This window comes from Rhinatrema bivittatum, chromosome 18 (genome assembly GCF_901001135.1).
Source record: "Rhinatrema bivittatum chromosome 18, aRhiBiv1.1, whole genome shotgun sequence".
Taxonomy (NCBI): domain Eukaryota; kingdom Metazoa; phylum Chordata; class Amphibia; order Gymnophiona; family Rhinatrematidae; genus Rhinatrema; species Rhinatrema bivittatum.
Window position 1 is genome coordinate 34,023,415 of NC_042632.1, and position 14,114 is coordinate 34,037,528.

General features: G+C 50.5%; 1 protein-coding gene across 2 annotated transcripts in view; it reads right to left on the reverse strand.

Moving 5' to 3' along the window:
- Positions 1-2,495: 2,495 nt before the first annotated feature.
- MGAT4B (alpha-1,3-mannosyl-glycoprotein 4-beta-N-acetylglucosaminyltransferase B) overlaps positions 2,496-14,114 on the reverse strand; it is a 212,596-nt gene continuing 200,977 nt past the window's right edge. For both annotated transcript variants that reach the window (XM_029583233.1, XM_029583234.1), the window contains exon 15: positions 2,496-3,667. In XM_029583233.1, coding sequence (XP_029439093.1) covers positions 3,644-3,667 — 24 coding nt within the window. In that variant the 3' untranslated portion in view covers positions 2,496-3,643. The remainder of the gene's footprint in view (positions 3,668-14,114) is intronic.

The following is a 14,114-nucleotide window of genomic DNA, read 5'->3' on the forward strand; positions in this document are numbered from 1 at the left end:
ATCTGTAGTAATGCACATAAACTAATCCGCACACAGTTACACCTGTATTATGGAATACGCTCAAACAGGAGCAACCCTATCTATGAAAAGGCAACACTACAAATATTAAATCAGGTCCTAAAAACCAATACACCTCTTATTAGGAAAACAGAACTAGCAAGCAGCTATAGATCCCCACACAGAAATAATTGTAAAACTATACTAATAAGCAGAATAAATGTTTCTAAACAGCTATGAACAGAATAACATCCAACAATTAAAAACTCTCCAAACACCAATAAAATATTTCAAAAAAGCAGACATCACACAATTAAAATGGCAGTCAATCAAGAAAACTAAACTTAAAAAGCTACCTTTACTTACCCCCTCCAGCAGCTCTCCTACTCCCCTTCCCTGCAGGCCGTGGCACACACCAGAAGCAGCAGTAGAAGCTAAACTCTATACTTATGGTCCTTTTCCTTAGTGCCCATGTCTCTCACACACACACACACACCATACCAGTCATGCCCCCATGACCAGTTTCTGTCTCTCACACACCAATCATCTCCCAAACAGTCTTTGGCACACACAAACCAGTCACCTTCCTGAACAGTTTCTCTCATGCCATACACACACACACACACAGGCTTCCCACTCCCGTGTTCCGCTTTCATATATGGGCTTCTCGCTCTCATAATCACTTTCTCTGTCTCTCTCTCTCTCTCACACACACACACACACTAGTCTCCCACTCCCATGCTTGTTCTCTCCACATGCACAGGCTTCTCATTCCCATAATCACTTTCTTTCTCTCTCACACACACACACTCACCAGTCTCTCACTCCCATGTTCTCTTTCAGATATACAGGCTTCTCCCTCCCATGATGTGCCTCACACACACCCAGGTTTCGCACTCCCATGCTCACTCTTCACGTGCACAGGCTTTTCATTCCCATAATCACTTTCTCTCTGTTACACACACACCAGTCTCTCTCATTTCCATGCTCACTCACCACGTGCACAGGCTTCTCATTCCCTGAATCACATTCTCTCACATTCACACACACCAGTCTTTTTCTCTCACACACACCGTCACCTTCCCAAGCAGTCTCTCTCTCTCATGCATGCACACTCACCCAGGCTTCTCACACTCTCACATACACATCAGACATCTCCCTGAGCAATCACTTTCATTGTCTCTCACATACACACACACATCAACTCTCTGACCGGTCAATCACACACAGGCTCGCTGGCTGCTTCTCTCTCTTTCTCTCACTCACTTCCTCTCCCCTCCCCCAAAGCACAAATGGGAGCTGCAGCAGCCTCCTCCTCCAGCCCCCCGCAGGCCAAGAAGGAAGAATCCCATCGGCCACGGGAGGCTCATGCTGCTGACTCCTTTCTCGATTACCGGCTACTTCGATTGCTCGGGGACCGATGCCGCAGCCGCCGCTGCTACTTTATCACGCGGCACGGCTCTTTCTCCTTCCCGCGCACCACTTCCTGTTCCGGGTCACGGGAAGAAGAAAAGACCCAGCCGCGGGTGCCACTGCTTTTTCTAGCACCACTGCCGTTCCCGCTGGGCTCGAACGTGCCGACAGCCCGGCGGCAACGGCAGCGGGAGAGACCGGGAGCGCGCGACATACCTGCCGGTGCTTGGCGGCGCCACGGACCGGCAAAAAAACTCCCGCGGACTGCTGGTTGGGGACCCCTATCTTAGGCGACCCCTAGCAAATCGTCTCTGGCCAAATTTCACTCTTTTAGACAGAGCTGCCTCAGGGGCAATTGATTGAAACAGGACTTGAATTTCTTAGCATTAATGAAATCGCAATAAAATTCAGCGTAGTTGGATTCAAACCAAATCAGAGGACCTTTTTCTCGACCACACAGCATTGCCATGTGATAGCGAGGACAATAGTATTCAATAAATGCGGATCCAAAGCGAACAAACAGAGTGTGGTCGAGAAAAAGGTCCTCTGATTTGATTTGAATCCAACTACGCTGACTTTTATTGCGATTTCATCAATGCTAACAAATTCAAGTCCTGTTTCAATCAATTGCCCCTGAGGCAGCTCTGTCTAAAAGAGCAAATCTCGGCCAGAGTCGGGCACTTTAATAAAGGGCTTGTTTTCGTCATCCGATTCCTCTTGTCTTCAATGATATCTTCCAGGACGCTTTAGTCCATTTTGACATGCTTGTCTTGGGATTATTACTCCACTCATGAACAGTGTGAATTGTCTTTGTTTTGCAAGTTATACTTTTAAAACACTTTTAAAGAAAATCATTTTTTGGGATGCCATTTTACATTATAATTTCTGCACTAGTGTGAACTGAGAACGATTGAGGGTCGATGCGAACGATCCGAGAGAAGACTGAATTACTCTAGACGGTTTGGGTAACGCTTCCAGATTTCTTTTTCTTGTGATCCCGTTTTGAACTTTTCCTCTTTTGTTTTTGCTAGGAACCATTACATATTTTGCTTTCCTTTCTATTTCACAAAATAAAATAGTACACCTTTAAACTGAATTAAACTTTATTACAGTGCACATTTTCTTTATATAGATGTACTTGAGAAAATAAAAATTGTATCCAATAATAAAAAATACAGCACGTTAAGTAGCGTAACGCATTCCAGTGTATAGCAGAGACGTGAAGAGATGCCGTAGGGAGACTTCCGAAAACTGATCTACAAATTAAATGTATGTTTCAAACATGTGCCGCTTTCTGCAAATTTACATCAAACTAACTTTTCTTTTCAAATACGAGCTTTGCATCCATAACATCCAAAAAGGCTCAAAGACCAGGGACCCCAAGCATTCATTTTAGTAACGAGGCTGTCAGGCACGGTACGGTTTTGTGGCTCCCTGCCTTTCTTCGGCACCTCGACCCTGGCCCGGAGGCGGCATTCGTGGCCGGGACCCGGCACGAGTCACGCTTCGGGCTTTTCCTCGTGACCCGAGAGTCTAAACTTCACGTTCCGGCGGTCCACGATACTTCCCGACCGCTAAACGGCATCCCTCTCCCGTCCCACAGGTGGATATTCAGTCTCTTCCCTTCATTTCAGTTAGGGGCTTCCGACTTCCTGCTCCAAACAGGAGCTTACCCCCCCCCCCCCCCCCCCCCCCCCGATCACAACCCACAGTCATCACAGTTTCCTGGGTGTAAAGAAAGTTCATTCTCCGTCGTCACTCTGCAATGTAAGCACCCGGCAGGGAGAGGTCTTCAACAAATGTCCCCACCCTAGGACAGAATTAACAACATAATTAACACGATACTCTCTTGACCCCAACCCAAGCATGGAGTATTAAAGTTTACTGTTCCTCTCCTTTGGTATACAGCTCAGATAACCCCCATAAGGTGGTACGGCATCTCAGGCATCGGGGATGTCCGTTCTCGCGGTGGCCGTCCCCTCCGCTCCCGTCCGGTGCGATCGTGTCCGCCGCCCCGTCCTCCGCTCGGGAATTTGACGCGTCGCTTCACGACGCACGCTTCCTCTAAATCCGCAGCGACGGGAACGTCTGGCGGTGCTGCGGCATAGGGAGAGGGGACGAGAGGAAGCGGCACTGAGCCGGAAAGGCCCGGGGGGGGAGGGGGAGGGGGACGGAAAAGGGGCAGAAACCGGTTATCCGCTTCGTCGGTCACGCTTCCGATTCGTGGCGCCGCTCATTCTGCTTTTTTTATGAAGATCTGAAAGGAAACACAAACATACTAAAGGTTGTGCTGCATGAAACAACCTACCTTTCCAATAAACGACAAATGTTGAACATTAGACATCTTACTCGCTACAAAAACAGCTCATTTAAACAGAGAACCGATTAGCGGCCGAGTCAGCCTGCGTAACCGACGTGTTTGATTTCTAGTCGGCCTTTCAAACGCTTCGATACTTCTTACGTTCCCCGTCACCGGAAAGGTCACGATCTTAGGAGCCTATTTACCTAAAGTTTTCTCCCATTCTGAGTCTATGGGAAAAGGGCTTACAGGTCGATACAGTAAAGTGTGCTCCGTCGGAGCGCACTGTCAGCCTGCTCTGGACGCGTGTTTTCCCTCACCCCTTATTCAATAAGGGGAGGAAAACACGCGGCCCACCCGCGGCACCTTGACGGCCCTATTAGGTATGCACGCGCGATTCAGTAAGTAAAATGTGCATCCAAGCCGCACATTTTACTCTAAGAAATTAGCGCCGACCCAAAGGTCGGCGCTAATTTCTTCCGGCGCCAGGAAAGTGCACAGAAAAGCAGTAAAAACTGCTTTTCTGTGCACCCTCCAACTTAATATCATAGCGATATTAAGTCGGAAGTCCCCAAAAGTAAAACAAAGTATAAAAAAAAAAAAATAAAAATTTGAATTCGGCCCGCAGCTGTCGGGCCGAAAACCGGACGCTCAATTTTGCCGGCGTCCGGTTTCCGAGCCCGTGGCTGTCAGCGGGCTCGAGAACCAACGCCGGCAAAATTAAGCGTCGGCTGTCAAACCCGCTGACAGCCACCGCTCCAGGCCAAAAGGAGGCACTAGGGACACGCACCGTAAGGGCGCGCCGGTGCGCGCGCCCTTACGGTGCGAAGGGCCGGTGCGCGCACCGGGAGAGCGGGCATTCGTCCGCTCTCCCGCGGTCTTACGGTATCGACCTGTAAGTAAACAGCAACGGAGCGTGAAGTGACTCCCCCGAGGTCACGAGGAAGGCGGCGAGATTGGAACCCTGAGCTTCCCCGATTCGCGGCTGCTCTAAACCACTAAGTTACTCCTTTATGGAACTTACTCAGATAAGTCTGCTGCTTCATATACCCAGATAAAGCAGGGTTGCTTACCTGTAACAGGTGTTCTCACAGGACAGCAGGATGTTAGTCCTCACATATGGGTGACGTCGGTGGATAGAGCCAAATCACGGAACACTTTTGTCAAAGTTTCTACAACTTTCACTGGCACCTACCGGGCATGCCCAGCATGGCACTAACCCTGCATCCGGCAGGGGTTCCCCTTCAGTCTCATCTTATAGTAAAAGGTACATGCGAAAAATAACATAAAATGTAAGCAAACCCAACTTCTCACATATGGGTGAATACCGAGCCGAGGCAGCCCGACGAATGCACCCAAAAGAACGTGCAACGGGCACGACGACGGGGGTGGAATTTAGTAAAGAAGGCATTCTGAAACCCTGAACGGGTTGGAGGAAGGACGTTGGATATTTAAACTGAACACAAGTAGCATAGAACAGATTGGCCAAACATGAAATCTTGTCTGACAGCCTTATCTAAGCAATAACGGGCTGCGAAGGTATGGAGAGAACTCCGGGTAGCGGCCTTACAAATATCAGCAAGCGGCAGCGAACGGAGATGCGCTACTGAACTCCCCGTGGCCCCGACGGTGTGTGCTTTCACACGGTCTCGCGGCGAAATGCCTGCTCGCTGGAGGTAAAAAGAAATACAGTTCGCCAACCGGGAGGAGAGGGTCTGCTTTCCCACCGGATTTCCCAATTTGATGGTGTCAAAAGAAACAAACAATTGAGCGGATTTCCCGCGGGCCGACGTGCGGTCTAGATGGGCTAGGGCACGTTTGCGGTCCGAGGAATGCAGAGCCTGTTCCCCTGGGTTTGAATGGGGCCTGCGAAATAAGGTAGGTAGGATGATGAATTGATTAATATGAAATTCCGATACCACCTTTGGTAAAAACGTACGGTGAGCGTGGAGCGCTACCCTGTCATGCGGAATTTTAGTGTAAGGCGGGTAGGTAACTAAAACCTGTAACTCACTAACTCTGCGAGCATAGGTAATAGCAAAATAAAACCTACTTTCCAAGTGAAATAGCGGACGTCACAAGAGTGGAGAGGCTCAAACTGAGGTTTCATGAGCCGTCCCAAAACCACGTTAAGGAGGCCGGAGGGCGCCGTGGAGGTTTTAAGTGGAGCAAACCTCTCATTGAAGCGTGTTACTGAGGGTCGTGTTGGAATAGCGACATCCCGGACGCCCTTATCAAACACGGCTACCGCGCTGACGTGTGCCCTGATGGATGAAGTTTTCGGGCCTGACTCGGACGGGTGCCAAAGATGGTCCAGATGCTTCGTCGTGGAACAAGTGAAGGGGTCTATGGACATGGAAGTGCACCAGACCGTAAACCTCTTCCATTTAGAACGATAAGACCTTCTCGTGGAAGGCTTTCGTGAAACTACCGGTACTCGGGACACCGACTCTGAAAGGTTAAGTGGTTGGAATATTAACCTTTCAACATCCAGGCAGTCAGAGGTAGAGCCTGGAGGTCGGGGTGGCACAGGTATCCATCGTTCTCAGTTATCGGAAGTGGATCCTTCCCCAGAGTGATCTGCCGGCATATCGATTTGCCCCGGAGGATTGGGAACCGCGCTTGCCGTGTCCACCGAGGGGCTATCGGAATCGATACGCCCTCCTCCCTCCGTAACTTCACGACAGTCTTCGATATGAGTGGAAGCGGAGGATACGCTCGGAGGAGACCGCCGGCCCACGAGAGGGCGAAAGCTTCCCTCGATGCGAGTGGTGGCCGCAAAATAGAAAGCAGAAGTTTTCTACTTTGCGGTCGTGGACTGACACCGAGAGGTCTATGCGAGGGTAACCCCAACGTTGGCATATTGTGTCCGCTACCGTGGGGTCGAGAGACCAGCTCGTGTGGATAAAACGTGCGACTCCGCTTGTCCGCCGACGCTGTCCACGCCCGGCAAGAAGGTGGCCGTGAGGCACATCGAGTGGGGAAGAGGCCCACGCCCATATCTGTACAGTTTCCTGATGCAGGAGGTAGGAGCCCGTTCCCCCTTGCTTGTTGATGTTCCACATCGCCACCCGATTGTCAGTTTGAATCAGGATGGCCTCGTTAGAAAGGCAATCCTGAAATACCTCGAGGGCATATCTGATTGCCCGAAACTCCAGGACATTGATCTGATGTTTGCCTTCCTCTGGAGACCAGGTTCCCAGAGTCGCAGACATGAACACCCCACCCTAGGTCGGAGGCGTCTGTTGTCAAGGTAATTTGAGGTTCTGGGGTCTGAAATGGAAGGCCATGAAATAGATTGGAGTGTCGTATCCACCTGGCGAGCGACAGGCGGAGTCGTGCGGTAACGTGAACAATGCTGAACATTGGTTGCCAAGCTTGAACCCGCTGGGATTTTAGGGTCCACTGCATTACTCTCTTGGCTAGGCGGGCCATCGGAGTGAAATGCACCACGGACGCCATGTGACCCATCGGTATGAGGAGGTGACGAGCCGTTGAGGAGACTCGAGCGTGTAGATGATGCGCCAGAGAGGCCGGGGTGAAAGCCCGATCCTGAGGGAGGAAGGCTTTCGCCAGTATAGTGTTTAGGTCGGCTCCTATAAAGCAAAGAGTTTGGGATGGAATTATCTTGAATTTGGGATAGTTGATTAGAAACCCTAAGGAAATCAGGGTACGGAGAGTGAGACGCGAGGACCCCAATCGTCGAGTCGGAGCCCTTATCGACCAATCGTCGAGATAAGGTTAGACACGGACACCCTGACTCCCGAGGAAGGCCGCGACCGCCACGAAGCGCTCGGTAAAGACTCGTGGAGCGGACGCTAGGCCCGATCGTAGTACACGGTACCGGAAGTGACGAGGGCCGACCGGGAATCGCAGGAATTTACGATGAGATGAAATGATTGACGTGTGTATGCGTCTTGGAGATCCAGAGAGCACACCCGATCTCCTGTTTGTAGAAGAGGAAGTAGAGAGCCCAAGGTGTAACCATTTTCAACTTTTCCCTTTGTAGATACTTCTTTAGAGTGCAAAGGTCCAGGATTGGACGAACACCACCTGACTTTTTTGGAATGAGAAAATGCCGGGAATAGAACCCCTGCCCCCGTCGGGATAGAGGCACGGGTTCTATTGCCCGGGATTGGAAGAGGGTCGAAACCTCCCGTTCCAGAAGGGGAGAATGTTTGGACGATCCCCACGTCAGCCGACGTGGTGAGTCTGCCGGTAAAGTTAGGAAGTCGAGATGGTAACCCTGAGTGACTACCGCAAGCCCCCACCGATCGGTGGTGACTGCGTGCCAAATGTCTGTGATGTGGCACAATCGACCGCCGACCGGTACAGATGAAAGAGGAGGTTGGCATATGCTCTCCGGGGAGGAGTCCAAACCCTGACGCTGTTCCCGGCTGAGAAGCTGGCTGGGTCTTCTGAGTCGGGATTGCCTGGACTGACCTTTTTGATACGGCTTGGAAGGATGACCTCGGGAAGCGGAGGATAATACCTTCTTGGTTTGTAGGCCGGCAGCTTAGAGTGTCGCCCGAATGTCCTCTTGCAGGTGGACGAGAAATCAGCAGGCACTGAAAAAAGTTGACACAGCGTTTCATGGTGTTCCTTTAGCTTAGCCACAGTCTCCTGGATTTTGTCTCCGAAGAGATTGTCACTGGCACAGGGCAGGTCAGCCAACCTGTCCTATACCTCTGCTTTCAGGTCGGAGGATTTCAACCACAACCCACCTTCTTGCACTTATCCCCACTGTGGACACCCTAGAGCAGCGCTTCTCAACCGGTAATGTCGCGACACACAAAGGGTGTCGCCAAGCTCGGCAAGTGTGTCGCGTGCTCCCGGTTCTCTCTCCCCGCTGCTCTTCCTTCCCTGCTGCCGTTGCCACACCGGGTTTATCGGTATGGTTCAAGCCCAGTGGGAACAGCAGCGGTGGTAGAAGAAGCAGTGGCACCATTCGACTGTCCTTTTATATTCCTCCCAAAGCCCCCCCCCCCGTGACCCGGAACAGTAAGTGATACACAGTGCTGCAGGAAGGAGAGAAGCCGTAACCGCGTCAGAAAAAATAGCATGCGGCGGCAGCAGCAGCAGCTCCCGAGCAATCAAAGCAGCCGGTACTCGGGAAAGGAGACAGCAGCATGAGCCGCCCACGGCCGATGGGATTCTTCTTTCTTAGCCTGCGGGAGCTGGAGGAGGAGGCTGATGCAGCTACCATTTGTGCTCGAGGGGGGGGGGGGGGGTGGAAGAGGAAGTGCATGTGAGTGAGAGAAAGAGAGAGAAGCAGCCAGCCAGCCTGTTTGTGATTGAGAAACTGGTCAGAGAACTGATGTGTGTGTAAATGTGAGACACAATGAAAGTGACTGCTCATGGAGACGACTGATGTTTATGTGAGAGTGTGACACATTAGTCAGGGAGGTGACTGATGTGTGTGTGTGTGTGTGTGTGACAGAGAGAAAAAGCATGGCAGTGAGAAATCTGGGTATGTGAGAAAGCATGGGCATAAGAAACCTGGTGTTGGGGGGGGTGGGGGGTGTGAAAGACAGCATGGGAGTGAGAAGCCTGATTATGTGAGATGCATATGCATGCATAAGACAGACAGACTGGTTGGTAAGGTGACGGTGTGTGTGAATGTGAGAGAAAAAATGTGATTCAGGGAATGAGAAACCTGTGCACGTGGAAAGCGACCATGGAAATGAGAGAGAGACTGGTGTGTGTATAACAGAGAGAAAGTGATTATGGGAATGAGAAGCCTGTGCATGTGAAGAGAGAGCATGGGAGTGAGAAACCTGGATGTGTGTGACACACAGCATGGGAGGGAGAAGCCCGTATATGTAAGTAGAACACGGGAGTGGGAAGCCTGTGTGTGTGTATGGCATGAGAGAAACTGTTCGGGAAGGTGACGTGTCTGTGTGTGTGTGTGTCTGTCAAAGACTGTTTGTGAGATGATTGGTGTGTGAGAGACAGAAACTGGTTATTGGGACATGACTAGTATGGTGTGTGTGTGTGTGTGTGAGAGACATGGGAACTAAGGAAGAGGACCATGAGTATAGAGCTTAGCTTCTACTGCTGCTTCTGGTGCGTGCCATGGCCTGCATGGAAAGGGAGTAGGAGAGCTGCTGGACGTGGTAAATAAAGGTGGCTTTTTAAATTTATTTTTCTTCATTGACTGCCATTTTAATTATTTAATATTATGTGATGTCTGCTTTTTGGAAATATTTTATTGCTGTTTGGAGAATGTTTACTAGTTTTTAATTGTTGGATGTTATTCTGTTCATAGCTGTTTTTAAACATTTATTCTGCTTATTAGTATAGTTTTACAATTATTTCTATGGGGGGATCTATAGCTGCTTGCTAGTTCTGTTTTCCTAATAAGAGGTGTATTGGTTTGTAGGACCTGATTTAATATTTGTAGTGTTGCCTTTTCATAGATAGGGTTGCTCCTGTTTGAGTGTATTCCATAATACAGGTGTAACTGTGTGCGGATTAGTTTATGTGCATTACTACAGATCCTGGGAGTATGTTAGGTCGGTTCTGTGTCTGTTACCGAGATGAGATATTTTACCAGCATGTGACTGTTTGTATCGGTCTTATTTGCAGTTTTTTCTCAAGAGGACATGCATTGGTGGTAAACTGCTCTCTTTTCATAAGTAGGGTTATCGAGCCTGGAAGTAGAAGGAGTTTGAGTTGCTGTTACTGAGATGACACCAAAACCAGAATATCTTTTTTGTAGGATGAGTTGTATGGGGAATGTCATAATTCTGCTTTACGTCCAATATTGTGGGTCTGGGGGGTTCCCGAGGATGCAAACTGTACTTTTACATCTAGCTCCGTGACGATCGTGGGTCGACGTGTCACGCGCGTGAAAACCATCTGTCAGGCGTGTCCCGACAGAAAAAAGGTCGAGAACCACTGCCCTAGAGGCGGCGTCAAACATGTCGTACGCGGCGCGTATCTCGTCCTTGCCCGCATCCGGGCCTTTTTGAGCCACGGCGTTAAGCTCATCCTGGAATTGGTCAGGTAAAGATTCAGAGAAATCATGGATCTGCTTAAAAAGGTTTCTGTTATACTGGGTCATGTATAACTGGTAGGAAGCAATGCGAGATATAAGCATTGATCCACAAAAGATCCATCTGCCAAAAGCATCTAGAGATTTCTGCTCGTTCCCTGGAGGTATGGAGGAATGAAGTTTGGAACGCCGTGCCTTTTTCCGGGCTGATTCCACAACCACAGAGTGATGATCCGGTTGTGATCTTTGAAACCCAGGAGCTGACCGTACAAGATAGCTGGCATCTGTCTTACGGTCGACAGGCGGAACCGAACCTGGGTGCTCCCGATTTCTCTTTAGAAGATCAATTAGGATTTCATCAATAGGAAGAGACACGATTTCCTTAGGCGCATCAAGAAACTGGAGTACTTCAAGAATCTTGTGCCGTGAATCCTCTTCTGTCTGAAGCTGAAATGGAATTGTCTCAGACATTTCTTTAATGAAGTTAATAAAGGACAGATCCTCTGGTGGAAAACACCTTCTCTCTTCAGGAGGAGAGGGCTCTGAAGGGACAACATCTGTATCCTGGGAAGAATCATTAGTCCAAGGCTCATAAGGTTGATCACCAGCTCCCCGAGGATCTCCAGAGGAGAGAAATGGCGTTATTCCCGAAGGGCCAGGCCAAGCCATCGACGGTGGCACCGACGGAACCGGCGAAGTCGATGGATAAGTCGATGCCAGAATTCCAGATGGCGGAATGGGTATCTGTTTCTTCACCTTCCGATGACAACGGTATCGGCGTCGATGGAAGAGGACCTACCGGTGTCCTTGGTTCCAGCGGAGAAAGGGCACCGATCGACGCGTCCGGTCTACCCGGTAGCGGTGCGAGAGCCACGGGAATCGGATAGGTGACCGGCTCGGGCACCGGTATCGACGGAGGCTGGATGCCCTGCAGTGCTTTACCGATGGCCTCTTGGATCATCCGATCCGATTCCTCACGGAAGCCTGGGGCGTGTAACCCCGGCTCCGGAGTAGGAGGAAATAGAGGCGTAGCCGGAGGGTCGCGGCGCCCTGCACCGATGAAGGTGGGGGAACGCCTCGGTGACGCAGTCTCGGAGGAGGATGGGGGCCTTCTCTGGACGGGATTTCTTTGTCGGTGGCTCTGCCGATGCCGGGGGCTCGCCGGGATCGGCGGACCGAGCCTTCCGATGCCCGTGTGGACGCTTTTCACGACGTTCCCCTCGGTCCTTCTCCTGAGGCGATGAGGAAGAAGTCGACACCTTCGGAATAGTCCGTGCCGGTCGGGCAGCGCCGGTGTCCCGCCGTTGGCGAGAGGTCGATGGCGCCGGCTCAGACGAAGTCAAAGTGGTCGATGGAGTCGGGGGTTGTGAATGAAAAAGAAACTCCGTCTTCTCTAAGCGGGCTTTACGGCCCTTTGGCGTCATTTGCGCACATTTGGCGCAAGTTAGGGTATCACGGCCGGACCCCGAGCACAATACACAAACTCTATATGGGTCTCCGATGGACATTGTCCGAGGACAATCGGGGCACCGACGAGAACCCGACGTCATGGCTTCGACAAAAATTTAGCGGCGGTGCGGTCGATGGCCCGTAGGCCCCAAAGGGAAAACTCGACGGGAATCCACCGCAAAGGAGGGCAGAATTTTTTTGAAAAATTTTAAAGAAGGTCCGTGAGAATCTCCAGAGAGCTCCTTAACCCACGTGACTACTGCTGCGTGGAAAAAAAAGAAAGAGACCGAACGGGGAGCCCCGCGTGCCCGGTAGGTGCCGGTCAAGGTTCTAGAAACTTTGACAAAAGTGTTCCGTGATTGGGCTCCATCCTGTGATGTCACCCGTACGTGAGGACTACCATCCTGCTTGTCCTGTGAGAAAGTAACTTGATCAAGATAACTTTAGGACTGATACTCTCGCAACCAGAATCACACCCTAGATGTCTACTACATGAACTTTAGCCCAGTCTCCACAATGCTCCTGGCATGACCCCTTTTTATCCACATACTTTTTGTGCATACCGCTCACTGTCTGCCTACAACATTTTTCTACTCAGCAGGGGGAAAATAACCAGACAAATAACCAGATTGGACTTACTCCTTAAAGTACTTTTTATATCAAGCTCTCTGTGTTCTCTGCTTAAAAGTTTATCATAAAGGAAGCGGCAGAACCCGCTCCACGATCTCTAGGATCCTCTTTCCTTGGTCAGTATTACATACATCGTGACTTAGCGAGCCATTTCTTTCTTGGACGTAATCATGTATTAGGTAGCTTTTTTACACACCTTACACCTGTGTCGTCTCAATGCTTATTACATTAAAAACAATCTTAAATCCCTAAAACTATACGATTAGCATTCGATAATATACCAACTAATATCCAAATATATACAATGTCTAATCTGCAACAAAATGAAACGGGCGGAATATTCAAACGCCAACAAAAGTCAATAAACTGGGCTACGTTAGCGTCAAAGTGATCCAGGGTGTTCTCGCTGCTCTCCGCTATTCCGAAAGGGCCTTCCGTAAGAGCCGTGTTTTCACCGCGCACCCGAAGACGATGAGATCCTTTATCGAACACGAGCGTGGACCAATCGTTCTCGATTTTAAGCTTCGCCTTGACGACACGTACCTCGATTTTCCTTAGCATCCCCTTTTCTGGTAAATACACAGTCAACATCTTTTTATCCTACACATCCCTTCCGTGGTTTTGTAGATCCAGCCGCAAGACTCCTAGAGCAGAAGAGGCTTCACTACTCGTAGAAACATCCAGACCCGCGTGAATAGGTCTCGGGACCTGTCGGACGCTCTGAGCTTTTCAAACCGTGCCCCACGGTGGCAGATCGAGGATCACTTGCTCTGGGGTGGAAGTTATAACTTTGCCCTCCCCCAAATACAAACGTACTCGCTACGCCCAATATACTTACGCCATTTTTACCACCTCCCCCCGTGCACGCCCCCCATGCCGGCCGGCACTCTCGCTTCAAGATTTACCATCCTATTCCATGGTTTCGACCGCTACATCCGATGCTCTCCCCCGCACGCTCCTCCTGCCCAGAGCTCTCACCCTGCGTTACCGCCTCCGCGAGCTTCTCGCTCCTGCCCGATGCTCTCATCCCTATCTTCCTGCCCCATCCGGTGCTCTCACCCCAATGCTCTCCCCCGACTCTGCACCCTTATGCGGTGTTCTCACTCCACAAGTCCCCACCCCCCTCGCTCAGTGCTCTCGCTCTACACCTCCCCGGCTCAGTACTCACCCCACACGTTCCCCTCCTCCCGCTTAAGCCTCTGACCCTACACTTCCCACTCAGTTCTAGCACCTGTCTTCACCAGGCCTAGTGCCTTTGCCACTCTCACACCCTCCTGGAGCTCTCCTGTTTTCCCTCCCGTGTGCTCTCATCCTTTGTCAGTACTAAGC